Source organism: Somniosus microcephalus, unplaced genomic scaffold, assembly GCF_052327205.1.
Source record: "Somniosus microcephalus isolate GS21.2 unplaced genomic scaffold, FLI_Smic_1.0 unresolved_chr3, whole genome shotgun sequence".
NCBI lineage: Eukaryota > Metazoa > Chordata > Chondrichthyes > Squaliformes > Somniosidae > Somniosus > Somniosus microcephalus.
Window position 1 is genome coordinate 50,702,441 of NW_028225181.1, and position 25,278 is coordinate 50,727,718.

Genomic DNA, 25,278 nt, shown 5'->3' on the forward strand with positions numbered 1-25,278 from the left:
CTAGTCGACCCAATCTCTCCTCATAGGACAGTCCTGCCATCCCAGGAATCAGTCTGGTGAACCTTCGCTGCACTCCCTCTATGGCAAGTATATCCTTTCTTAGGTAAGGAGACCAAAACTGCACACAGTACTCCAGGTGTGGTCTCACCAAGGTCCTGTAAGACATCCTTGCTCTTGTACTCACCACTCTCTGGGTAAAGAAGTTTCTCCTGAATTCCCTATTGGATTTATTAGTGATTATCTTATATTGATGGTCCCTAGTTCTGGTCTCCCGCACAAGTGGAATCATCTTCTCTATGTCTATCCTATCAAACCCTCCTCATGGTTTAAAGACCTCTATCAGAGAAGAGAGCCCCAGACTGTTGAAACTTTGCTGATAATTGTCACTCCTCAGTTCTGCTGTCATTCTTGTAAATCTTTTTTGCACCTTCGCCAATGCCTCTATCCTTTTTATAATATAGAGACCAGAACTGTGCACAGTGCTCCAAGTGTGGTCTAACCAAGGTATATGGAGACCTGAACTGTACACAATGCTCCAAGCGTGGTCTAACCTAGGTATATGGAGACCAGAACTGTGCACAATGCTCCAAGCGTGGTCTAACCTAGGTATATGGAGACCAGAACTGTACACAATGCTCCAAGTGTGGTCTAACCAAGGTATATGGAGACCAGAACTGTGCACAGTGCTCCAAGCGTGGTCTAACCAAGGTATATGGAGACCAGAACTGTGCACAGTGCTCCAAGTGTGGTCTAACCAAAGTATATGGAGACCAGAACTGTGCACAGTGCTCCAAGTGTGGTCTAACCAAGGTATATGGAGACCAGAACTGTGCACAATGCTCCAAGTGTGGTCTAACCAAGGTATACGGAGACCAGAACAGTGCATAGTGCTCCAAGTGTGGAATAACCAAGGTATATGGAGACTAGAACTGTGCACAGTGCTCCAAGTGTGGTCTAACCAAGGTATATGGAGACCAGAGCTGTGCACAGTGCTCCAAGTGTGGTCTAACCAAGGTATATGGAGACCAGAACTGTGCACAGTGCTCCAAGTGTGGTCTAACCAAGGTATATGGAGACCAGAACTGTACACAATGCTCCAAGTGTGGTCTAACCAAGGTATATGGAGACCAGAACTGTGCACAGGGCTCCAAGTGTGGTCTAACCAAGGTATACGGAGACCAGAACTGTGCACAGTGCTCCAAGTGTGGTCTAACCAAGGTATATGGAGACCAGAACTGTGCACAGTGCTCCAAGTGTGGTCTAACCAAGGTATATGGAGACCAGAAAGTACTTTACAGCCAATGAAGTACTTTTTGAAGTATAGTCACTGTTGTAATGTGGGAAACGTGGCAGCCAATTTGCGCACAGCAAGCTCCCACCAACAGCAATGTGATAATGATCAGATAATCTGTTTTTGTTAATTTGGTTGAGGAATAATTATTGGCCAGGACACCGGGGAGAACGCCCCGGCTCCTCTTCGAAATATTGCCATGGGATCTTTTATGTCCACCTGAGGGTGCAGACAGGGCCTTGGCTTTAATGTCTCATCTGAAAGATGGCACATCCGACAATGGAGAGCTCCCTCAGTACTGCCCCTCCGACAGTGCAGCGCTCCCTCAGTACTGCCCCTCCGACAGTGCAGCGCTCCCTCAGTACTGCCCCTCCGACAGTGAAGCGCTCCCTCAGTACTGCCCCTCCGACAGTGCGGCGCTCCCTCAGTACTGCCCCTCCGACAGTGCGGCGCTCCCTTAGTACTGCCCCTCCGACAGTGCGGTGCTCCCTCAGTACTGCCCCTCTGACAGTGCAGAGCTCCCTCAGTACTGCCCCTCCGACAGTGCAGTGCTCCCTCAGTACTGCCCCTCCGACAGTGCAGAGCTCCCTCAGTACTGCCCCCCGACAGTGCAGTGCTCCCTCAGTACTGCCCCTCCGACAGTGCAGCGCTCCCTCAGTACTGCCCCTCCGACAGTGCAGCGCTCCCTCAGTACTGCCCCTCCGACAGTGCAGCGCTCCCTCAGTACTGCCCCTCCGACAGTGCAGTGCTCCCTCAGTACTGCCCCTCCGACAGTGCAGCGCTCCCTCAGTACTGCCCCTCTGACAGTGGAGAGCTCCCTCAGTACTGCCCCTCCGACAGTGCGGCGCTCCCTCAGTACTGCCCCTCCGACAGTGGAGAGCTCCCTCAGTACTGCCCCTCCGACAGTGCAGCACTCCCTCAGTACTGCCCCTCTGACAGTGGAGAGCTCCCTCAGTACTGCCCCTCCGACAGTACAGTGCTCCCTCAGTACTGCCTCTCTGACAGTGCGGCGCTCCCTCAGTACTGCCCCTCCGACAGTGCAGCACTCCCTCAGTGCTGCCTCTCTGACAGTACGGCGCTCCCTCAGTACTGCCCCTCCGACAGTGTAGCGCTCCCTCAGTGCTGCCTCTCTGACAGTGCGGCGCTCCCTCAGTACTGCCCCTCCGACAGTGTGGCGCTCCCTCAGTACTGCCCCTCCGACAGTGCGGCGCTCCCTCAGTACTGCCCCTCCGACAGTGTGGCGCTCCCTCAGTACTGCCCCTCCGACAGTGCGGTGCTCCCTCAGTACTGCACTGGAGTGTCAGCCTAGCTTTATGTGCTCTAGTCCCTGGAGCGGGACTTGAACCCACTGCCTTCTGACTCGGATGCGAGAGTGCCACCCACTGAGCCACGGGGCTGACACTGAACAATACTTTGTCACATAGTTTTAACAGTTCTTTGTGCTTTCCACCATGCTTGCAGTTTCTGTCCCTAACTGCACACTTCTTTCATGACCTAACCTGCAATTATCACTCGATCAACTCAATCTCTGGAAAAACTTGGTCCAAGTGAGAATGGCAATTCAATGCAGCAACTTGTTAAAAATTCATTCATGGGATGTGGGCGTCGCTGGGCAAGGCCAGCATTTATTGCCCATCCCTAGTTGCCCCTTGAGAAGTTGGTGGTGAGCCGCCTCCTTGAACCGCTGCAGTCCGTGTGGTGAAGGTGCTCCCACAGTGCTGTTAGGGAGGCAGTTCCAGGATTTTGACCCAGCGACGATGAAGGATCGGCCGATATACTTCCAAGTCAGGATTGGGTGTGACCTTGACTTTGTCCTTCCAAGATGGCAGATGAAATTAACACCGAAAAGTGTGAAGTGATACAAAGGCGGAAGTCACACCCCCATCCACATCAATGGGGCGGAGGTGGAAAGGGTGGCCAGCTTTAAGTTCCTCAGAGTCCACATCACGGAAGACCTCTCCTGGTCCCTCAACACCACCTCTCTGGTGAAGAAGGCCTAGCAGCGCCTATATTTCTTGAGGAGGCTGAAGGGATGTAATCTGTCACCCCCGATCCTCTCTAACTTCTACTGCTGCACTATAGAGAGCATCCTGACAAACTGTATCACGGTATGGTACGGCAGCTGTAGCTCCCATGACCAGAAAGCCCTGCAGCGGGTAGTCAAAACTGCCCAACACATTACCGGCACCCGGCTACCGACCATAGAACATATATATCAGAAACGCTGTTTACGGAGGGCACGGTCCATCATCAAAGACCCTACCCACCCCAGCCACAGTCTGTTCGCCCCCCTGCCATCTGGAAGACGCTACAGATGCATTTGCACCCGTACGACCAGATTTAGGAACAGCTTCTTTCCCAGGGCTGTCATCCTACTGAGCTCCACAAATAAACACTAAAGCCTGCACATCTGCCGATGCACTTTATTATGGTCATATTTATGCTAACATATATGTACAAATGTATGTTGAATGTTTAAGTGTCCTCATCCAAATTGTACACACTCGGGAGCCGCAAGCCTACATTTCGTTGTACTGCACTTGTGCACTAACAATGACAATACAAGTTGATTTGATTTGATTTGATTTTGGTAGAATGAGGAGAGGACATATGAACTAAAGGGCACAATCCTGAAGGGGGTGCACGAACAGAAACCTGGGGGCATGTGTGCACAACTCGTTGAAGGTGGCAGGGCAGGTTGAGAAAGCAGTTCAAGGGATCCTGGGCTTCATAAATAGAGGTATAGAGTACAAAAGTGTGGAAAATATGATGAACCTTTAGGAAACACTGCTTCGGCCGAACTGGAGTATTGTGTCCCATTCTGGGCACCGCACATTAGGAAGGGTGCAGAAAAGATTTACAAGAATGATTCCAGGGATGAGGGACTTCATACGTCATTCCTGCCATCCTGTAACTGAAGAGAGATTGGGTTAATTGGGCTTGTATTCGCTGGAGTTTAGAAGAATGAGAGGGGATCTCATTTGAAAGTTATAAAATTCTAACAGGACTAAGGACAGGGTACTGGGGAATTTAGATGATCAGCCATGACCTCATTAAATGGCGGAGCAGGCTCGAGGGGCCGAATGGCCTGCTCCTGCTCCTATCTCCTATGTTTCTATGAGTTAGCATTTCAGGTCGATGACCATTCATCAGAACTGGAAAAAGCTGGCGATGGAACAGGTTTTTAAGCAAGTGTAGGGGCAGGGAAAGGGGGGAGGGGGAAGGGGTAGGAAAGAACAAAAGGGAAGGTCTGTGATAGGAAGGTAAGCATGCAGGTGCAGCAGGCGGTTAAGAAGGCAAATGGAATGTTGGCCTTCGTAGCGAGAGGATTCGAGTACAGGAACAAGGATGTCTTGCTGCAGTTGTACAGGGCCTTGGTGAGACCACACCTTGAGTATTGTGTGCAGTTTTGGTCGCCTTATCTGAGGTAGGATGTTCTTGCCATGGAAGGAGTTCAGCGAAGATTCACCAGGCTGATACCTGGGATGGCAGGAATGACGTATGAGGAGAGATTGGGTCGATTGGGCTTATACTCGCTGGAGTTTAGAAGATTGAGAGGGGATCTTCTCTGTTTCTGTTACTCGAATCCTCTCGCTATGAAGGCCAACATACCATTTGCCTTCTTGACCACCTGCTGCACCTGCATGCTTACCTTCAGCGACTGGTGCACAAGGACACCCAGATCTCCTGTGGGGAGCGGGCAAGGAAGTGGCTTTGAGCCCAAGATCAGCCATGGTCTTATTGAATGGCAGAGCGGGCTCGAGGGGCCGAGTGGCCTAATCCTGCTCCTATTTCTTTTACCGTTGGTGGGGGAAGAACGGATCCTACAAACCAACACCTCTGCTGCATCGCTCTGTGATTCTATGGCGACCACAGATATGGGAACAAGCAGCCATTTTGTGGTCCTAATTGTCAGGGAGACACTGCTTTCAAAATGGCTGCCTTAGGTGGCCAGGTTACTTGCCTGACAGCACCTTCCTTTTAAAAATAAATAAATAAATAAATACATTTCTTCACACAGGACAAGCGTGCGGTCGAGCGCGTGTCCATCGAGAAGACCTTCCACCCTTTCATCACTGGGCCTCACGGGCAAGCGGTGGCTCTGCTGATGCAGGAGACGGGAACCCGCGTCAACATCCCTCCCCCGAGCGTGGCCAAGGATGAGATCGTGGTCACCGGAGACAAGGAGAGCATCGCGGCAGCGGTGGCCCGCATCCAAGCCATCTACGAGGAGAAGGTAGGCTCTCGCCGGCTCGGGTTCGCCGCCTTCCCGCAAGTGGTCACCGCGCGATCTCTTGCCTCCAAACCTCCTTTCTCCTCCCGCCATTGGTCGCCCCCATCCATAGATGATACAAAGATGGGTGGGGAAGCAAGTTGTGAAGAGGACACAGAATCTCCAAAGGGAGATAGACAGGTTAAGTGAGTGGGCAAAAATTTGGCAGATGGAGCATAATGTGGGAAAATGCGAGGTTATCCACTTTGGTAGGAAAAATAAAAATGCAAATAATTATTTAAATAATTGCAAAATGCTGCAGTATAGAGGGATCTAGGGGGTCCTTGAGCATGGAACACAAAAAGTTAGCATGCAGGTACAGCAAATAATTAGGAAGGCTAATGGAATGTTGGCCTTTATGGCAAGGGATTTGCAGTATAAAAGTAGGGAAGTCCTGCTACAACTGTACAGGGTGTTGGTGAGACCACACCTGGAGTACTGCGTACAGTTTTGGTCTCCTTATTTAAGGAGGGATATACTTGTGTAGGGGGTGGTGTTTGGGGTCAGCTTCACCTCTGACTTATGAGCGGTTCGAATCGCTCCCACTCCCTGGTTCTAGACCATGGACTTATTTGGGGTTTGTGATAAAATTGCAGCAGGCAACTGGTTTTGGTGCAAGAATCTTAACGCTCTAATAAAATGGGGAAACACTTCGACATACACGAGGGAAAAATTACAGTAGACAAATATCTCACCCCTCCCAATCCCACCTTACTAGCTAAGTTAGGCTATAAAGGACCAGGGATAATGCTCACCAAACGACTTCTTGACAGTTGAGCTGGTTCGCAGTTTCGGGGTTCGCTAGATGTGTCGGTTGGGGCCTACCGTACCCCGGACGTGGTAGAGGACTTCACCTGTGTATCTGGTCAGTCTTCGCGAGTCCGCTGATGCGGTAGGATGCGTATTGGATTTATCAGGTGAGTACCCAATTTCCTTTGGTTAGCAATAGGGCTTGGCGTCTTTTTGAATAAAATCTTACTCTGGGGTAAGTCAGGATAGATTGTAGAGTGGAAAAACTTGCAGATCTTCGGTTTCTTCCGAGTTGGTTTTCCATTGGTCGCGGTGGCCCAATATTACCCGGTTGGCTGAGGATAATATTCGGTTGGTTGTTTCGTGGGGCCCTTGGTGCCGCGAGGTGTCCGATGGTGTGTTACTTATTCGAGAGAGAGAACTGCTTCGAGATGCTTGCTCCTTGATCTTGAAGTTACTCGATTCCTTGAACTCCACCTTGCTGAACTGTGCTCCGTTAACTGTTGGGCAGGCCCCCAATTATACTAATCGAGGCCTGCTAACCTTTGCGCCAAATCAGTTTAGGTTTATTGTTAGATTTTGGCGGGCTCGTTAACATTGAGTGGTGTAAAATGTTTAAGCGGTTTTGGGATGGCTTTCTGCGCTGTTGAAGTTGTTTAAAGATGTGACAAGTGGTTTCGGGATGGTTTCCTGAGCTGTTGAGCTCTTATCTAGATTGTCGTGAAATGTCCTCAGTGTTTGAGCTTCCTGTGGGGCCTGAGGATCTTTGTAGATTGGCGAAGCGATTTGTTTTATGCATGTTTTTGGATGGGTCCTGTGAGGCTGTTCTTCCGTGGGTCTATTGTTAGCATGTAAATTGTCTGATAGGGGCTGAGTGACGGTTACAGTTCCCCCAGACAGTTTGATTATCTCGAATACTCAAACTGTCTACTGCAGAGGTCGATCCCAAATTCTGCAACAGCCTTTTCCCCAAACATGCCTGAACATGCCCTTTTAAAATGCCAAGTCTGTTTTTGACCTTGAGACTCCTTGCTAGGCCCAACGTGCCCTTTTATCACTCCTGAAGTTCTTAGCAAGGGTCCAAAAGTCATTTTTAATAGGGTTATCCTTTGTTTTGGGGGATCTGTTAATTTTGAGAATCTTACACTGGAGGCAGTTCAGAGAAGGTTCACGAGGTTGATTCCGGAGATGAGGGGGTTGTCTTGTGAAGAAAGGTTCAGCCGGTTGGGCCTATACTCATTGGAGTTTAGAAGAATGAGAGGGGATCTTCTTGAAACATATAAGATTCTGAAGGGGCTTGACAGGGTAGATGCAGAGAGGGTGTTTCCCCTCATGGGGGAATCTAGAACTAGGGGGTATAATTTCAGAATAAGGGGGCACCCTTTTCAATCAGAAATGAGGAGGAATTTCTTCTGAGGGTCGTGAATCTTTGGCATTCTCTTCCCCCAGAGAGCTGTGGAGGCTGGGTCATTGAGCATGTTCAAGGTGGAGATAGACAGATTTTTGAACGGTAAGGGAGTCGAGGGTTATGGGGAGCGGGCAGGGAAGTGGAGTTGAGGCCAAGATCAGATCAGCCATGATCTCATTGAATGGCGGAGCAGGCTCGAGGGGCCGAATGGCCGACTCCTGCTCCGACGTCTTATGTTCTAAGGTTCACGAGGTTGATTCCGGAGATGAAGGGGTTGTCTTATGAAGAAAGGTTGAGCAGGTTGGGCCTATACTGTTTATAGGTTTATTGTTAGATTTTGGCGGGCTCGTTAACTTTGAGTGGTGTAAAATGTTTAAGCGGTTTTGGGATGGCTTTCTGCGCTGTTGAAGTTGTTTAAAGATGTGACGAGTGGCAGCACGGTGGCATAGTGGTTAGCACTGTTGCCTCACAGCGCCAGGGACCCGGGTTCGAATCCGGCCTCGGGCGACTGTCTGTGTGGAGTTTGCACATTCGCCCCGTGTTTGCGTGGGTTTCCTCCGGTTTCCTCCCACAGTCCAAAGATGTGCGGGTTAGGTTGATTGGCTATGATAAATTGACCCTTAGTGTTAGGGGGATTAAATACGTGGGGTTACGGGGATAGAGTGGGATATGTGTTGGTGTAGGGGTTACGGGGATCGGGTGGGATATGTGTCGGTGCAGGCTCGATGGGCCGAAATGGCCTCTATCTGCACTGTGGGGTTTCTGTGATTCTGTGATTTTATACTCATTGGAGTTTAGAAGAATGAGAGGGGATCTTATTGAAACATATAAGATACTGAGGGGGCTCGACAGGGTAGATGTTGAGAGGGTGTTTCCCCTCATGGGGGAAATCTAGAACTAGGGGGCATAATTTCAGAATAAGGGGGCACCATTTTAAATTGTAAATGAGGAGGAATTTCTTCTGAGGGTCTTGAATCTGTGGAATTCTCTTCCCCAGAGAGCTGTGGAGGCTGGGTCATTGAATATATTTAAGGTGGAGGTGGACAGTTTTTTGAACGGTAAGGGAGTGAAGGGTTAAGGGGAGCGGGCAGGGAAGTGGAGTTGAGGCCAACATCAGATCAGCCATGATCTTATTGAATGGCGGAGCAGGCTCGAGGGGCCAAGTGGCCGACTCCTGCTCCGACATCTTATATTTATGTTCTTAGAGCCAAGAAACCCGAAGGCAAGGTCCCATCTCCAGAACCCAGATACCACAGGGGCCTGTCCTCCCACAGCCAATCAGGAGGAGAGACGGGACTCTTCATTACCCGCTTGAATGACTCTTGGCTGTTGGCCAAACAGCCATATTTCTCTGAGATTTTTATTACTTAATAACCAAATTGTTCAGATAAATTGATGCAGCTCCCCATGACCTTTCTCCCAGCTTGCTCATGATAGTGTTCTGGAGGTTAGTCTTCAAGGGCTGGAGGCTCCGGGGCAGGTCAGGGGACTATGGGGCAGGTCAAGGGTGGGGGTTGGGGGGGGGGGGGGCTCCAGGGCAGGTCAGGGGGCTTTGGGGCAGGCGACTCTCAAAGGTGAAGCCTGCTGAGGATGTAGAAGGGAACAGAGTTTGAGTGCTGCCCCTCATAGCTTCCTGCCGGTCACTAGTCCCCCATCTAGCAGCTCGCCCAAGTGAGACTGGATTGTGTCGATTGTAAGAAATAGCTGTTCGATTCAAAGATGGGTTTTAATTCTTCGAACAGAGACTGACAACATGCAGCCGGGAACAGATAGCAGAAATGCCAGCAAGGCCAATTAACAAACACCAAAATGATAAGGTCGCAAAATGCAAGGAAACAGGGAGGATAGCACCTGCTAGATAATAAGGAGCCACGAAGCCATAAAATGTCCTTAAAGAACCATAACAATACATTCCTCAGAAAGATAAGAGGGAGGCCTTGTCAGTCACGGAGAACGGGACGGCGAGGGATGCCTTCCTGCTTCACAATTGGACAATAGGATGCGGGATCAAACGATTGACAGCAGGTGATTACCAGCCCACCGAAATAACTATAAATATAGACCGAGAGAGGAAATGAGGCAGTCAGGGGCGAAGGCTTCCCCGAGGTGGCTACGGCCTAACACCTTGGTCAAGTTTAACCTCTGAGGTGGCTGACGGCCTCACACCTCCAACAGCTCGAGAGATGACCCAACGGAAGTGAACGCTGCAGCAGACGGCAGGGATCTACCCAATCCGAGACCACCATACTGCCTCCCCGTCTGTCCGGTCGTGGCATTCCGATTCGGGAGTCGTAGATCGCGCTCTACTCTCACGGGTTGTGTGTCTATTAGACTCTGCTTAGACCATATGTAATATCTGATTGTGCTTTAAAACTGTAGCTCTTTAATAAAAGCCTTACAGCTTCTAAAGTCCTGTTGGGTAATTGGTGTGTGAGCCTGTGATCTGGATCTTACACAATGGCTGAATTGGAAGAGAGGGAGGGGAAAGGAGGAATGAGGAGAGAGAGAGAGAGAGATGGAGAGCTTGGATTTGTACAGCACCTTTAACAACCTCGGGACATCCCGAAGCACTGTACACCCAGTGAAGAACTCTTTGAAGTGTGGTCACTGTTGTAATGTAGGAAACGTGGCAGCCAATTCACACACGGCAAGATCCCACAAACCACAATGAGATTAATGACCAGATCATCTGTATATATTTTTTTAAATTATGTTGGTCGAGGGATAAATATTGGCATCAGGGAGAACTCCCCTGCTCCTCTTCCGATAGCGGCCCATGGGATCTTTCGCGTCCACTTGAGGACGGACAAGGCCTTGGTTTAACGTCTCAACTGAAAAACGGCCCCCTCCGCCCTGACCCCTCTGCTGGGGCGGCGCACCCTCTGCCCTTGCCCCTCCGCTTCATCATTGACTTCACTAGGGGCGCTGGTGTCCCTCCAAGTCTGAGATCGGCCAACTCTCCAATGCATCTTGTGAAGAGAACCTGCCTAGTGTGGCGGAACCACCAAAGGATTACGGACAATTGTATATAATTCCTTTTACAGAAATGTAGTGCAGCTGGGGGCTGCACCTTTAATGTATCTGTTAACTGTACTGTGGCTTCTTTCCTGTACTCCGCGTGATGATGTCATGCTGCCCGTCACGTGATCTCTCAACGGTGGGAAGAACGTGATGACGTCATGACGTCAGAGCTCGGAACCTTCCAGCAGTTCCAGAGAGGCTTCCAAGCAGACCAGACCTATTTGCATTGTATCCTACAGTTTACTGTACAGCTTCGTTTGTTCATTAAATTTTATTGTTTTTGATTCTGAGTCGATCTCAATTCTTCAGCTAGGAACTCCAGTTCCTACATTGGTGACCCCGAATTCTTCGAACAATTTTTGTTGAAGTTACGTCATGGACACGAATGCCGTCACCCTCAAACTGCCGCAATTTTGGGAGCAACAACCGGCCGCGTGGTTTTTCCAGGCGGAAGCCCAATTTGCAATCCGGGGAGTAGCAGCGGATTCGACCTGTTATTATTACGTGGTCTCCGCCCTCGACAGCGCCACAGCCTCGCGGGTCGTCAGCCTCCTCGAGTGTCCACCAAACGATGGCAAGTACGAAGCTTTAAAAGCACGTTTACTGCAGATTTTCGGTCTGTCCAAGTCAGAGCGCGCTCGCCGACTTATCACCATGCCCGGCCTCGGGGACTCAAAGCCCTCCGAGCTCATGAGCCAAATGCTCACGCTTTTGGGTTCGGAATCGCAATGTTTTCTGTTCCGCGAGCTGTTTCTCTGTCAGCTACCAGAGCCAGTACAGACGGCCTTGGCCAATTCCGCGATTACGGATTGTGCCGAACTCGCTGAAGAAGCGGATAAAATATTCACCGTCTCACAACAATCTTGTGCAGCCACGAGGCGCTAAAACTGTGCTGAACTCGCTACAGATGCACAGCAGTGTTGTGCAGCCACGAGGCGCCCATCCCCCACAAGAGCAAAGCCGACGACGACTCCTGCAGGCTGGTGTGCATACCACGCTCGTTTTGGCGCAAAAGCCAGATGCTGCCGTCCGCCCTGCAGCTTTTCGCCAAAAAAAAAACCTTCCTCAAATCAGCGGTTTCTGAGAAGATCAATAAGGCCTAAGGGACGCGCCGGAGTTGCGATGGCCGTCGGGTCCGCAGGGAAACTCCTATACATTACAGACTCCCTGTCAGGGCGATGTTTTCTCAGGATACTGCACTGGGAGCCAGTATCACAAACAGCTTCGAAGCTCGATCTTCAATCCGGCGGTCAAGGTCCCTCCCTCGAGGCAGAAAATGGTGCGGCCATCCGCACGTTCGGAAAGCACAGGGTCCAGTTGAGATTTGGCGGCCAACGATTTGTTTGGGAGTTCATCACGGCGAAAGTCTCACAGGCCATCCTGGGGGCAGATTTCTTCTGCGCAAACGGTTTTCTTGTCGACGTCCGACACTGCCAGCTAATCAGTGCCTCCACTTTTCACTCGGTCCCCGGCCACCGAAGCACCGTGAGGTCTTGGTCAGTTGCCTCGGCAGTCCCATCTCCAAATGAGTTCACTCGTCTTCTCAGTGAGTTCCCTGAGCTCACCAGGCCCACATTTTCTTCTTCAGTCGCGAGGCACGGTGTGGCGCGCCACATTACCACGACAGGATCCCCCGTTTATGCGAGAGCTTGACGGTAAACTCGCGGCCGCCAAGGCAGAGTTCCATATCATGGAACGCCTAGGAATTATTCGTCGTTCGAGTAGTCCTTGGTCCTCGCCATTACACATTGTTCCTAAGCCGGGCGGCGGTTGGCGACCATGCGGCGACTACAGACGCCTGAATGAAGCTACCACACCGGATCGGTACACAATTCCTCACATACAGGATTTTTCGGCCCATCTGGCAGGGAATTCCATCTTTTCCAAAGTAGACCTCGTCCGAGGTTATCATCAAGTGCCCGTGCATCCTCAGGACGTCCCCAAAACTGCCGTCATCACACCTTTCGGGCTCTTTGAGTTCCTTCGTATGCCGTTTGGGCTGAAGAATGCAGCACAAGCCTTCCAACGTCTCATGGATTCCGTGTTGCGCGATCTGCCGTTCATCTTCGTCTACCTAGACGACATCCTTATCGCCAGTAACAGCACGAAAGAACACATTACGCACTTGCGTACCCTTTTTTTCTCGTCTCAGCCAACATAGCCTTATTATCAACCCGGCCAAGTGCCAGTTTGGGTTGCACAGCACTGATTTCCTGAGACACAGAATCACCTCAGAAGTCGCCGTCCCGCTGGCCACAAAGGTGGAAGCAGTCACCTCATTCCCCCTTCCTCAGACCGTCAGGGCCCTCCAGGAATTTCTGGGAATGGTCAACATTTATCATCGGTTCGTCCCCAAGGCGGCCCTGTAGATGCAACCTTTGTACGAGGCCCTCAGAGGTAAATCAGGTAAAGACCCGATCGATTGGACACCCCAGATGGACCAGGCTTTCCTCGACACTAAGAACGCTTTGACTGCTGCGACCATGTTGGCACATCCCCTTCCGGGCGCAACCATTGCCCTTACCACAGACGCATCTGATTATGCCATAGGAGCAGTGGGTCGACGGCACATGGCAACCACTGGCTTTCTTCAGCCACCAATTGCGAAAAAATAACGCAAGTATAGTACTTTTGATAGGGAGTTGTTGGCATTGTTTCTGGCCATCCGCCATTTTCGCTTCCTACTGGAAGGTCGCCCATTCACCGGCTTTTGTAGACCACAAGCCACTTACTTTCGCGATGGCCAAGACGGCGGAGCCATGGTCGGCACGGCAACGACGTCATCTTACGTACATATCAGAATTTACAACCGACATACAACATGTTTTGGGCAAGGACAACCTGGTGGCGGATTGTATCTCCCGCGCCCAGCTCCACGCAGTACACCTGGGAGCTGACTATGTTGGTTTGGCAAAGGACCAGACGGCAGACCCCGAAGTGCAGGCATACCGGAGCGCACCTTCCAGCTTACAAGTGGCTGATGTCAGTTTCCAGGCCGCAGGGACCACACTCCTGTGTGACATCTCGATGGGGGTCCCCCGTCCAATCGTTCCAGTCGAATGGCGCAGGAGAATTTTCGACACAATCCACGGGTTGTCACGCCCTGGCATGAGAGCGTCACAACGGCTCATGGCAAAGAAATTCGTCTGGAAGGGCATGCATCTCGACGTCCGTGGCTGGACCAATACCTGCATGAGTTGCCAGAAGTCCAAGATACAACGCCATGTTAAGGACCCAGTCGCCACTTTTCCGGTGCCGGAGCGCCGCTTCGACCATGTGCACGTGGACCTGGTTGGTCCTCTCCCTTCTTGGGGGTACACTCACCTCACCGTGGTAGACCGCACCACCAGGTGGCCAGAGGCAATTCCTTTGGTTGCCACCACAGCGGCAGACGTCTCCAGAGCTTTCGCCTCGTTGTGGGCAGCTTGGTTCGGGGTACCGGCTGACATCTCCTCCGACCGGGGGCCTCAATTTACCTCTGAGCTGTGGAACGCCGTAGCTCAAGGTTTGGGCACCAAGCTTCATCGTACCACCGCCTACCATCCACAGGTGAACGGTCTGTGTGAGAGGTCCCACAGGGGTCTCAAAGCGGCACTGCGTGCTAGTCTCCGTGGGCCTAGTTGGGTGGACAGGCTCCCTTGGGTGCTGCTAGGTCTTCGCACGGCGCCTAAGGACGACCTGCAATCATCATCGGCGGAACTGGTTTACGGTCAACCACTGAGTGCCGGGCGATTTTCTTCCTCCTCACACGGATCCCTGGTCCCCAGCTCAGCAGCTCGTCCGCCACCAGGAGGCGGCTAAGAATTTCATCCCGGTGCCTATGTTGCATCATGACCTGCAGCGCTCCCATGTCCCATTGGATCTGAAGAGCGCAGAATACGTGTTCATTCGGCAAGATGCTCGCAAAAACCCGCTCAAACCGCCTTACACAGGTCCGTTGCGCGTCATTTCGCCAGGTGACTTGACCTTCAGTCGGCGGCAAGCCTGACCACATCTCCATCGACCGGTTGAAACCGGCGCATCTGGATCTGAGCAAACCAGTCATCACCGCTCAGCCGCCTCGTCGTGGTCGTCCACCGTCGACTGCCGGTCCAGTACAGCCACAGTCATCCGCCGAGTCGCCAGTGCCCGCCTCACCGGGTCGACCACAGCCGGGTCCTCCTCCTCCTCCTTCTTCTTCTCCTCCGCCTGCGGCGTCATCCCACCCACAGCCAACGGCCAGTTCATCTTCTAGCACTCCGTTCCAGTTGCCAGAGTATCGCAGTCGGTCGGACAGACTCGTCAGACCCCCTTCTCGACTTACCTTTTCCGTTAAAAGCAATTCTGTGGAACCACCAGAGGATTACGGACAATTGTATATAATTCCTTTTACAGCAATGTAGTACAGCTAAGGGCTGCACCTTTAATGTATCTGTTAACTGTACTGTGGCTTCTTTCCTGTACTCCGCGTGATGGCGTCATGCCGCCCGTCACGTGATCTCTCAACGGCGGGAAGAACGTGATGACGTCATGACGTCAGAGCTCGGAACCTTCCAGCAGTTCCAGAGAGGCTTCCAAGCAGACCAGACCTATTTGCATTGTATCCTACAGTTTACTGTACAGCTTCGTTTGTTCATTAAATTTGATTGTTTTTGATTGAGTCGATCTCAATTCTTCAGCTAGGAACTCCAGTTCCTACACTAGTATCCAATTGACCGCTTACCTTGGCTGACTTTGACCTCCAGGTCACAGAGGGGGGGAAAGGGTCAGTATCTGACCCACTGCCCTGCCCAGTTACCACCCCGCTGCCACTCAGTCTGGAGGCTGGCATTTGACCACTCGGTCCTCGGGTGAGAAGTCTGCGTCTGCCCCTCCATTTCCCTCATTATCTTTCTTTCTCTCCCCGTCCCCCTCTCTAGAAACAGTCGACCAGGACCATTGCCATTGAGGTGAAGAAGACACAACACAAGTACGTCATTGGGCCCAAGGGGAACACGCTGCAGGACATCTTTGAACAAACGGGCGTCTCCGTCGAGGTCCCGCCCGCCGACAGCACTTCAGAGACCATCGTTCTCCGGGGAGAGGTGGAGAAGCTTGGCTCGGCCCTGACCCAGGTTTACGCTAAGGTGGGTGGCTGGGTCTCGTGAGGAGTGTCTGGAAATCCCTCATCCGTGACCTTTTTTGCTAGCTCCGGATTCAACCTATTCCCAACGCTCCTCTGGCCGGCCTCCCACCTTGCACCCTCCGTAACTAGCCGCTCGTCTGAAGTTCTAACTCTCTCCAAGTCACGTTCACCCCACACCCCCTGTGCTCGCTGAACTACATTGGCTCCCGGCCTGGCAAGGCCTCGATTTTTACAATTCTCATCCTCCTGTTCAGATCCCTCCAGCGCCTCTCACTCCCTCCCTATCTCTGTAACCTCCTCCAGCCCCTACAACCCTCCCTATCTCTGTAACCTCCTCCAGCCCCACAACCCTCCCTATCTCTGTAACCTCCTCCTGCCCCTACAACCCTCCCTATCTCTGTAACCTCCTCCAGCCCCAACAACCCTCCCTATCTCTGTAACCTCCTCCAGCCCCTACAACCCTCCCTATCTCTGTAACCTCCTCCAGCCCCACAACCCTCCCTATCTCTGTAACCTCCTCCAGCCCCTACAACCCTCCCTATCTCTGTAACCTCCTCCTGCCCCTACAACCCTCCCTATCTCTGTAAGCTCCTCCCGTTCCGGCACCTTGCACACCACCCCCCCGCCCCCCCGTTTTTAATCGCTCCACCATTGGCGGACATGCCTTCATCCACCTGGGCCCTAAGCTTTGGAATTCCCTCCCTAAACCTCTCCGCCTGTCTCTCCTCCTTTAAGATGCTCCTTAAAACCTACCTCATTGGCCAAGCTTTTGTTCACCTGTCCTAATATCTCCTTCCGTTTCTCGGTGTCAAACTCTGTCTGATTTATGCTGTTGTGTAGCACCTTAAAGGTGTGGTGTGTTAACTGTACATGCAAGATTATTAACCTACCTCCAATTCTGGCCTCCTGAGCTTCCCTGATTTCCATCGCTCCACCATTGGCGGCCGTGCCTTCAGCTGACTAGGGCCCTAAGCTCTGGAATTCCCTTCCTAAACCCCTCCACCCCTCTCTCTCCTTTATACGATACTCGTAAAACCTGCCTCTTTGACCGAGCTTTTGGTCACCTGACCTGATATCTCCCTCTCATAGTCATAGTCATAACGGCACAGAAGGAGGCCATTCAGCCCATCGAGTCCGTGCCGGCTCTCTAGAGCAATCCAGTCAGTCCCATTCCCCCGCGCTATCCCCGGAGCCCTGCAAGTTTATTTCCCTCAAGTGCCTATCCAGTCTCCCCTTGAAAACATTGAGTGTCTCCGCTTCCACCACTTCCGTCGGCAGCGAGTTCCAGGTCCTCACCACTCACTGCGTAAAAAAGTTTTCCCTCACATCCCCTCCTGTATCTCTTGCCCAAAACCTTAAATCTGTGTCCCCTAGTCCTCGTTCCATCAACTAGTGGGAACAACCTTTCCCTGTCTAGCCTATCCAAACCCGTCATAATCTTGTACACCTCGATCAAATCACCCCTCAACCTCCTTTGCTCCAATGAAAACAAATCCAGCTTCTCCAACCTGTCCTTGTAGCTAAGATTCCCCCATCCCCGGAACCATTCTGGTAAATCTCCTCTGCACCCTCTCAAGGGCCTTCACATCCTTCCTAAAGTGTGGTGACCAGAACTGGACACAATACTCCAGTTGTGGCCAAACCAGTGCTTTATAAAGGTTCAGCATAACTTCTGTACTTTTGTACTCAATCCCTCTATTTATGAATCCCACGATCCCAGATGCTGTACCATTAACTGTGGCTGGATTTTGTCTGATAATCGCTCCTGTGAAGCGCCTTGGGATGTTTTACTACATTCAAGGAGCTGTCTGAATGCAAGTTGTTAACTGTTGTCATCTCCTTCCCTGTCTGCTCTCCGAACACAGGCAAACAGCGTGACCGTGGCAGAGGTCCAAGCTCCAGCCTGGCTTCATCGCTTTCTCATTGGGAGAAAAGGTCAGAACATCAGCAGCCTGGCCCAGAACTATCCCCAGGTAGGTCACTCGAAGAGGCGGTAGGGAAGGGGATGTGTAAGTGATCGGGGCGGGGGGTACAGTCCTTCAAGTACATCAATGCCAACCATTTTATCTGGGTTCTGGATATGGGACTCTTGGTCCTGTGATATCGGGGTTCTAGTGATGGGACCCTTGGTCCTGTGATATCGGGGTTCCAGTGATGGGACTCGTGGTCCTGTGGTATTGGGGTTCTAGTGATGGGACCCTTGGCCCTGTGGTATCTGGGTTCCAGTGATGGGACCGTTGGTCCTGTGATATCGGGGTTCCAGTGATGGGACTCTTGGTCCTGTGGTATTGGGGTTCTAGTGATGGGACCCTTGGCCCTGTGATATCGGGGTTCTGGTGATGGGACCCTTGGCCCTCTGATATCGGGGTTCTGGTGATGGGACCCTTGGTCCTGTGATATCGGGGTTCTGGTGATGGGACCCTTGGTCCTGTGATATCGGGGTTCTAGTGATGGGACCCTTGGCCCTGTGATATCGGGGTTCTAGTGATGGGACCCTTGGTCCTGTGATATCGGGGTTCTAGTGATGGGACCCTTGGTCCTGTGATATCGGGGTTCCAGTGATGGGACTCGTGGTCCTGTGGTATTGGGGTTCTAGTGATGGGACCCTTGGCCCTGTGGTATCTGGGTTCCAGTGATGGGACCGTTGGTCCTGTGATATCGGGGTTCCAGTGATGGGACTCTTGGTCCTGTGGTATTGGGGTTCTAGTGATGGGACCCTTGGCCCTGTGATATCGGGGTTCTGGTGATGGGACCCTTGGCCCTCTGATATCGGGGTTCTGGTGATGGGACCCTTGGTCCTGTGATATCGGGGTTCTGGTGATGGGACCCTTGGTCCTGTGATATCGGGGTTCTAGTGATGGGACCCTTGGCCCTGTGATATCGGGGTTCTAGTGATGGGACCCTTGGCCCTGTGATATCGGGGTTCTAGTGATGGGACCCTTGGCCCTGTGATATCGGGGTTCTAGTGATGGGACCCTTGGTCCTGTGATATCGGGGTTCTGGTGATGGGACCCTTGGCCCTGTGATATCGGGGTTCTGGTGATGGGACCCTTGGTCCTGTGATATCGGGGTTCTGGTGATGGGACCCTTGGTCCTGTGATATCGGGGTTCTGGTGATGGGACCCTTGGCCCTGTGATATCGGGGTTCTAGTGATGGGACCCTTGGCCCTGTGATATCGGGGTTCTAGTGATGGGACCCTTGGTCCTGTGATATCGGGGTTCTGGTGATGAGACCCTTGGCCCTGTGATATCGGGGTTCTAGTGATGGGACCCTTGGTCCTGTGATATCGGGGTTCTAGTGATGGGACCCTTGGCCCTGTGATATCGGGGTTCTAGTGATGGGACCCTTGGCCCTGTGATATCGGGGTTCTGGTGATTGGACCCTTGGCCCTGTGATATCGGGGTTCTGGTGATGGGACCCTTGGTCCTGTGATATCTGGGTTCTAGTGATGGGACCCTTGGCCCTGTGATATCAGGGTTCTGGTGATGGGACCCTTGGTCCTGTGATATCGGGGTTCTAGTGATGGGACCCTTGGTCCTGTGATATCGGGGTTCTAGTGATGGGACCCTTGGTCCTGTGATATCGGGGTTCTGGTGATGGGTCCCTTGGTCCTGTGATATCGGGGTTCTAGTGATGGGACCCTTGGCCCTGTGATATCGGGGTTCAAGTGATGGGACCCTTGGCCCTGTGATATCGGGGTTCTGGTGATGGGACCCTTGGTCCTGTGATATCGGGGTTCTGGTGATGGGACCCTTGGTCCTGTGATATCGGGGTTCTAGTGATGGGACCCTTGGTCCTGTGATATCGGGGTTCTAGTGATGGGACCCTTGGTCCAGTGATATCGGGGTTCTAGTGATGGGACCCTTGGTCCTGTGATATCGGGGTTCTAGTGATGGGACCCATGGTCCTGTGATATCTGGGTTCCAGTGATGGGACCCTTGGTCCTGTGATATCGGGGTTCTGGTGATGGGACCCTTGGTCCTGTGATATCGGGGTTCTAGTGATGGGACCCTTGGTCCTGTGATATCAGGGTTCTAGTGATGGGACCCATGGTCCTGTGATATCTGGGTTCCAGTGATGGGACCCTTGGCCCTGTGATATCGGGGTTCTAGTGATGGGACCCTTGGCCCTGTGATATCGGGGTTCTAGTGATGGGACCCTTGGTCCTGTGATATCGGGGTTCTAGTGATGGGACCCTTGGTCCTGTGATATCGGGGTTCTAGTGATGGGACCCTTGGTCCTGTGATATCGAGGTTCTAGTGATGGGACCCTTGGCCCTGTGATATCGGGGTTCTGGTGATGGGACCCTTGGTCCTGTGATATCGGGGTTCTCGTGATGGGACCCTTGGTCCTGTGATATCGGGGTTCTGGTGATGGGACCCTTGGTCCTGTGTTATCGGTGTTCTGGTGATGAGACCCTCGGCCCTTAGATATCGGGGTTCTGGTGATGGGACCCTTGGTCCTGTGATATCGGGGTTCTGGTGATGGGACCCTTGGCCCTGTGGTATCGGGGTTCTAGTGATGGAACCCTTGGCCCTGTGATATCGGGGTTCTGGTGATGGGACCCTTGGCCCTGTGATATCGGGGTTCTGGTGATGGGACCCTTGGTCCTGTGATATCGGGGTTCTGGTGATGGGACCCTTGGCCCTGTGATATCGGGGTTCTGGTGATGGGACCCTTGGTCCTGTGATATCGGGGTTCTGGTGATGGGACCCTTGGCCCTGTGATATCGGGGTTCTGGTGAAGGGACCCTTGGTCCTGTGATATCGGGGTTCTGGTGATGGGACCCTTGGCCCTGTGATATCGGGGTTCTGGTGATGGGACCCTTGGTCCTGTGATATCGGGGTTCTGGTGATGGGACCCTTGGTCCTGTGATATCGGGGTTCTGGTGATGGGACTCTTGGTCCTGTGATATCGGGGTTCTAGTGATGGGACCCTTGGTCCTGTGGTATCGGGGTTCTGGTGATGGGACCCTTGGTCCTGTGATATCGGGGTTCTGGTGATGGGACCCTTGGTCCTGTGATATCGGGGTTCTGGTGATGGGACCCTTGGTCCTGTGATATCGGGGTCTGGTGATGGGACCCTTGGTCCTGTGATATCGGGGTTCTGGTGATGGGACCCTTGGTCCTGTGATATCGGGGTTCTAGTGATGGGACCCTTGGTCCTGTGATATCGGGGTTCGAGTGATGGGCCCCTTGGTCCTGTGATATCGGGGTTCTAGTGATGGGCCCCTTGGTCCTGTGATATCGGGGTTCTAGTGATGGGACCCTTGGTCCTGTGATATCGGGGTTCTGGTGATGGGACCCTTGGTCCTGTGATATCGGGGTTCTAGTGATGGGACCCTTGGTCCTGTGATATTTTCATTGTAGTAATGGGACGCTTGGCCCTGTGGTACCCGGGTTCTAGTGAACATAACAAGTATCAGGCATAGGCCACACGGCCCCTCGAGCCTGCTCCGCCATTCAATAAGATCATGGCTGATCATCGACCTCAACACTTTCCCGCCCGATCTCCATATTCCTCGATTCCAACAATCTATCGATCTCAGCCTTAAATGTACTCCAAGGCTCAGCATCCACAGCCCTCTGGGGCAGAGAATTCCAAAGATGCACAACCCTCTGGGTGAAGAAATTCCTCCTCATCTCGCTCTTAAATGGCCGACCCCTTATCCTGAGACTATGCCCCCTAGTTCTAGACACTCCAGCCAGGGGAAACAACCTCTCAGCATCTACCCTGTCAATCCCCCTCAGAATCTTGTATGTTTCAATGAGATCACCTCTCATTCTACTAAACTCCAGAGAGTATCGGCCCATTCTACACAATCTCTCCTCATAGGACAACCCTCTCATCCCAGGAATCAATCCAGTGAACCTTCGTTGCACCGCCTCCAAGGCAAGTATATCCTTCCTTAGATAAGGAGACCAAAACTGTGCCCAGTACTCCAGGTGTGGTCTCACCCAGGCTCTGTACAATTGTAGCAAGAGTTCCGAAGAGGCAGAGGGGTGGGGGTGTGGTTCTGGTGATGGGACCCTTGGGCCTGTGGTATCTGGGCTCGGGTAATGGCATCTCTGAAATAATTGTTGTCTCAATTTCTGATTCTCAAACAATCTCTCCTGTCCTACTCTAGGTTCACATCGAGTTCACTGATGGCGAGGACAGAATTGTCCTGGAAGGTCCCACTGAGGAGGTCTGCTTGGCCCAAAGTCAGCTGGACGATCTGGCCGCCAATCTGGTATGTTGAGGGTAGGAGTTGGTGCGAGGGGGCCGAGAGGGAGTGTGTGGAATTCTGGGGGTCGATCCAATGTCAATGAAGGAGCAATGGTGAAGGGTTTCTCTGGATAGCTCGGAGACATCTCCACTGCCCAAGATGCCAGGTTCCATTCCCAGTGAGTTCGGAGATCACACAATCCAACTCCCACTCATTCCCCATACCCTTTAATATCCCACCCAGTCTAATCCCACTCTCCCCCTCACTGCCCATACCCTTTAATATCCCACCCAGTCTAATCCCACTCTCCCCCTCACTCCCCACACCCTTTAATATCCCACCCAGTCTAACCCCACTCTCCCCCTCACTGCCCATACCCTTTAATATCCCACCCAGTCTAATCCCACTCTCCCCCTCACTCCCCACACCCTTTAATATCCCACCCAGTCTAATCCCACTCTCCCCCTCACTGCCCATACCCTTTAATATCCCACCCAGTCTAATCTCACTCTCCCCCTCACTGCCCATACCCTTTAATATCCCACCCAGTCTAATCCCACACTCTTACTCCCCATTCCCTTTAATATCCCACCCAGTCTAATCCCACTCTCCCCCTCACTCCCCATACCCTTTAATATCTCACCCAGTCTAATCCCACTCTTCCCCCTCACTCCCCATACCCTTTAATATCCCACCCAGTCTAACCCCACTCTCCCCCTCACTGCCCATACCCTTTAATATCCCACCCAGTCTAATCCCACTCTCCCCCTCACTCCCCACACCCTTTAATATCCCACCCAGTCTAATCCCACTCTCCCCCTCACTGCCCATACCCTTTAATATCCCACCCAGTCTAATCTCACTCTCCCCCTCACTGCCCATACCCTTTAATATCCCACCCAGTCTAATCCCACACTCTTACTCCCCATTCCCTTTAATATCCCACCCAGTCTAATCCCACTCTCCCCCTCACTCCCCATACCCTTTAATATCTCACCCAGTCTAATCCCACTCTTCCCCCTCACTCCCCATACCCTTTAATAGCCCACCCAGTCTAATCTCACTCTCCCCCTCACTGCCCATACCCTTTAATATCCCACCCAGTCTAATCTCACTCTCCTGCTCACTCCCGTACCCTTTAATATCCCACCCAGTCTAATCCCACTCTCCCCCTCACTCCCCATACCCTTTAATATCTCACCCAGTCTAATCCCACTCTTCCCCCTCACTCCCCGCACCCTTTAATATCCCACCCAGTCTAATCCCACTCTCCCCCTCACTCCCCGTACCCTTTAATATCCCACCCAGTCTAATCCCACTCTTCCCCCTCACTCCCCGTACCCTTTAATATCCCACCTAGTCTAATTCCACTCATTCTCACTCCCCATAACATTTATTATCCCACCCACTCGAACCCCTCACTCCCCATACCCTTTATTATCGCACCCAGTCTAACCCCACTCTCCCCTCACTCCCCGTACCCTTTAATATCCCACCTAGTCTAATTCCACTCATTCTCACTCCCCATAACATTTATTATCCCACCCACTCGAACCCCTCACTCCCCATACCCTTTAATATCCCACCCAGTCTAATCCCACTCTCCCCCTCACTCCCCATACCCTTTAATATCCCACCCAGTCTAACCCCACTCTCCCCTCACTCCCCATACCCTTTAATATCCCACCCAGTCTAACCCACTCTCCCCCTCACTCCCCATACCCTTTATTATCCCACCCAGTCTAATCCCACTCCCGCTACCCTTTAATAAGATTTGTGTGCCTGGTAACCTGCTTCTCACTGGTAGGCGGTGGAGCTTTGCAAGAGCTGGGGGAACGGCTTGAACGTGGAATTCCGATCTTCCCATCTTGGAGTGGGGGAGGGGTGGGATAAAGTCGGCGGTCTGAACCTGATCATCATCATCATCCCCTTGTAGATTAAACGCATGGATTTCGTGGAGCTCAGCATCGATCCGAGATTCCACCGCCACCTCATCGGGAAAAATGGGGCCAACGGTAAGAAATATTCCGGCTTGGCTTCTAAGACTTTATAGTAGGGGAATCTGGGAGAAGGGGAAAGTTGCGAGGGGGGTGGGTGGGTGCGGTGAGAGGAGACAAATCGATCTCTGCGAATTCTGCAGCTAGCCTCCTAGAATCTAACAGCACAGAAGGAGGCCATTCGGCCCATCGTGCCTGTGCCGGCTCTTTAGACGGGGGGGCTCCAACTGGTCCTGCTCCTCCCCGATCGCCCTGCACATGTTTCCTGTTCAAGTGTTTATCCGATTCCCCTGTTGAAAGTTACTATTGAATCTGCTTCCACCGCCCTTTCAGGCAGCGCATTCCAGATCACAACAACTCGCTGCGTAAAAGAATTTCTCCTCGTCTCCCCCTCTGGTTCTTTTGCCAATTATCTTAAATCTGTGTCCTCTGGTTACTGACCCTCCTACCAGTGGAAAGAGTTTCTGCTTATTTACTCTATCAAAACCTCTCAATTTTGAACATCTCTCTTAAATCTCCCCCTTAACCTTCTCTGCTCTAAGGAGAACAACCCCAGCTTCTCCAGTCTCTCCACATAACTGAAGCCCCTCATCCCTGGCACCATTCTGGTAAATCTCCCCTTAACCTTCTCTGCTCTAAGGAGAACAACCCTAGCTTCTCCAGTCTCTCCACATAACTGAAGCCCCTCATCCCTGGCACCATTCTGGTCAATCTCCTTTGCACCCTCTCCAAGGCCTTGACATCCTTCTGAAAGTGTGGCCACCACTGAGGTGTCGCCTCTAGACGTGCTCTGGATAAGTTGACAGTGTCGGAACAGAGACACCAGGAGACTGTATGGTCACTGTCGGTACAATGCTGGTCTAGCCTGGTCTGGAGCTGCCACCTTGCATCTGGTCACCCCAATTGTGGTAAACTTTTCCCTGCCCTCGAAGTGCTAGTGAGTAGTCATGGGGAAGGTTCATGAATTTGGGTCTTCTCTTTGATATCGCGATTTCCAATGCTCCACCATTGGCGGCCCAGCTTTCAGCCATCTAAGCCCTAAAGTCTGGAATTCTCGACCTTCGCGTTCAAAATCCCTCCCCCATCCCATCTCTGTAACCTCCTACAACCGCCCTATCTCTGTAACCTCCTCCCGCCCCTACAACCCTCCCTATCTCTGTAACCGCCTCCAGCCCCTACAACACTCCCTATCTCTGTAACCTCCTCCAACCCCTACAACCCTCCC

General features: G+C 52.2%; 1 protein-coding gene across 1 annotated transcript in view; it reads left to right on the top strand.

Annotated features, from left to right (window-relative positions):
• LOC147091431 (vigilin-like) overlaps window positions 1-25,278 on the top strand; it is a 104,917-nt gene that overhangs the window by 3,860 nt on the left and 75,779 nt on the right. Inside the window, exons 2-6 of the mRNA XM_085976597.1 lie at window positions 5,313-5,528; window positions 15,642-15,848; window positions 17,713-17,820; window positions 21,976-22,080; window positions 23,993-24,071. Of these exons, the coding sequence (XP_085832723.1) occupies window positions 5,313-5,528; window positions 15,642-15,848; window positions 17,713-17,820; window positions 21,976-22,080; window positions 23,993-24,071 (715 nt within the window). The remainder of the gene's footprint in view (window positions 1-5,312; window positions 5,529-15,641; window positions 15,849-17,712; window positions 17,821-21,975; window positions 22,081-23,992; window positions 24,072-25,278) is intronic.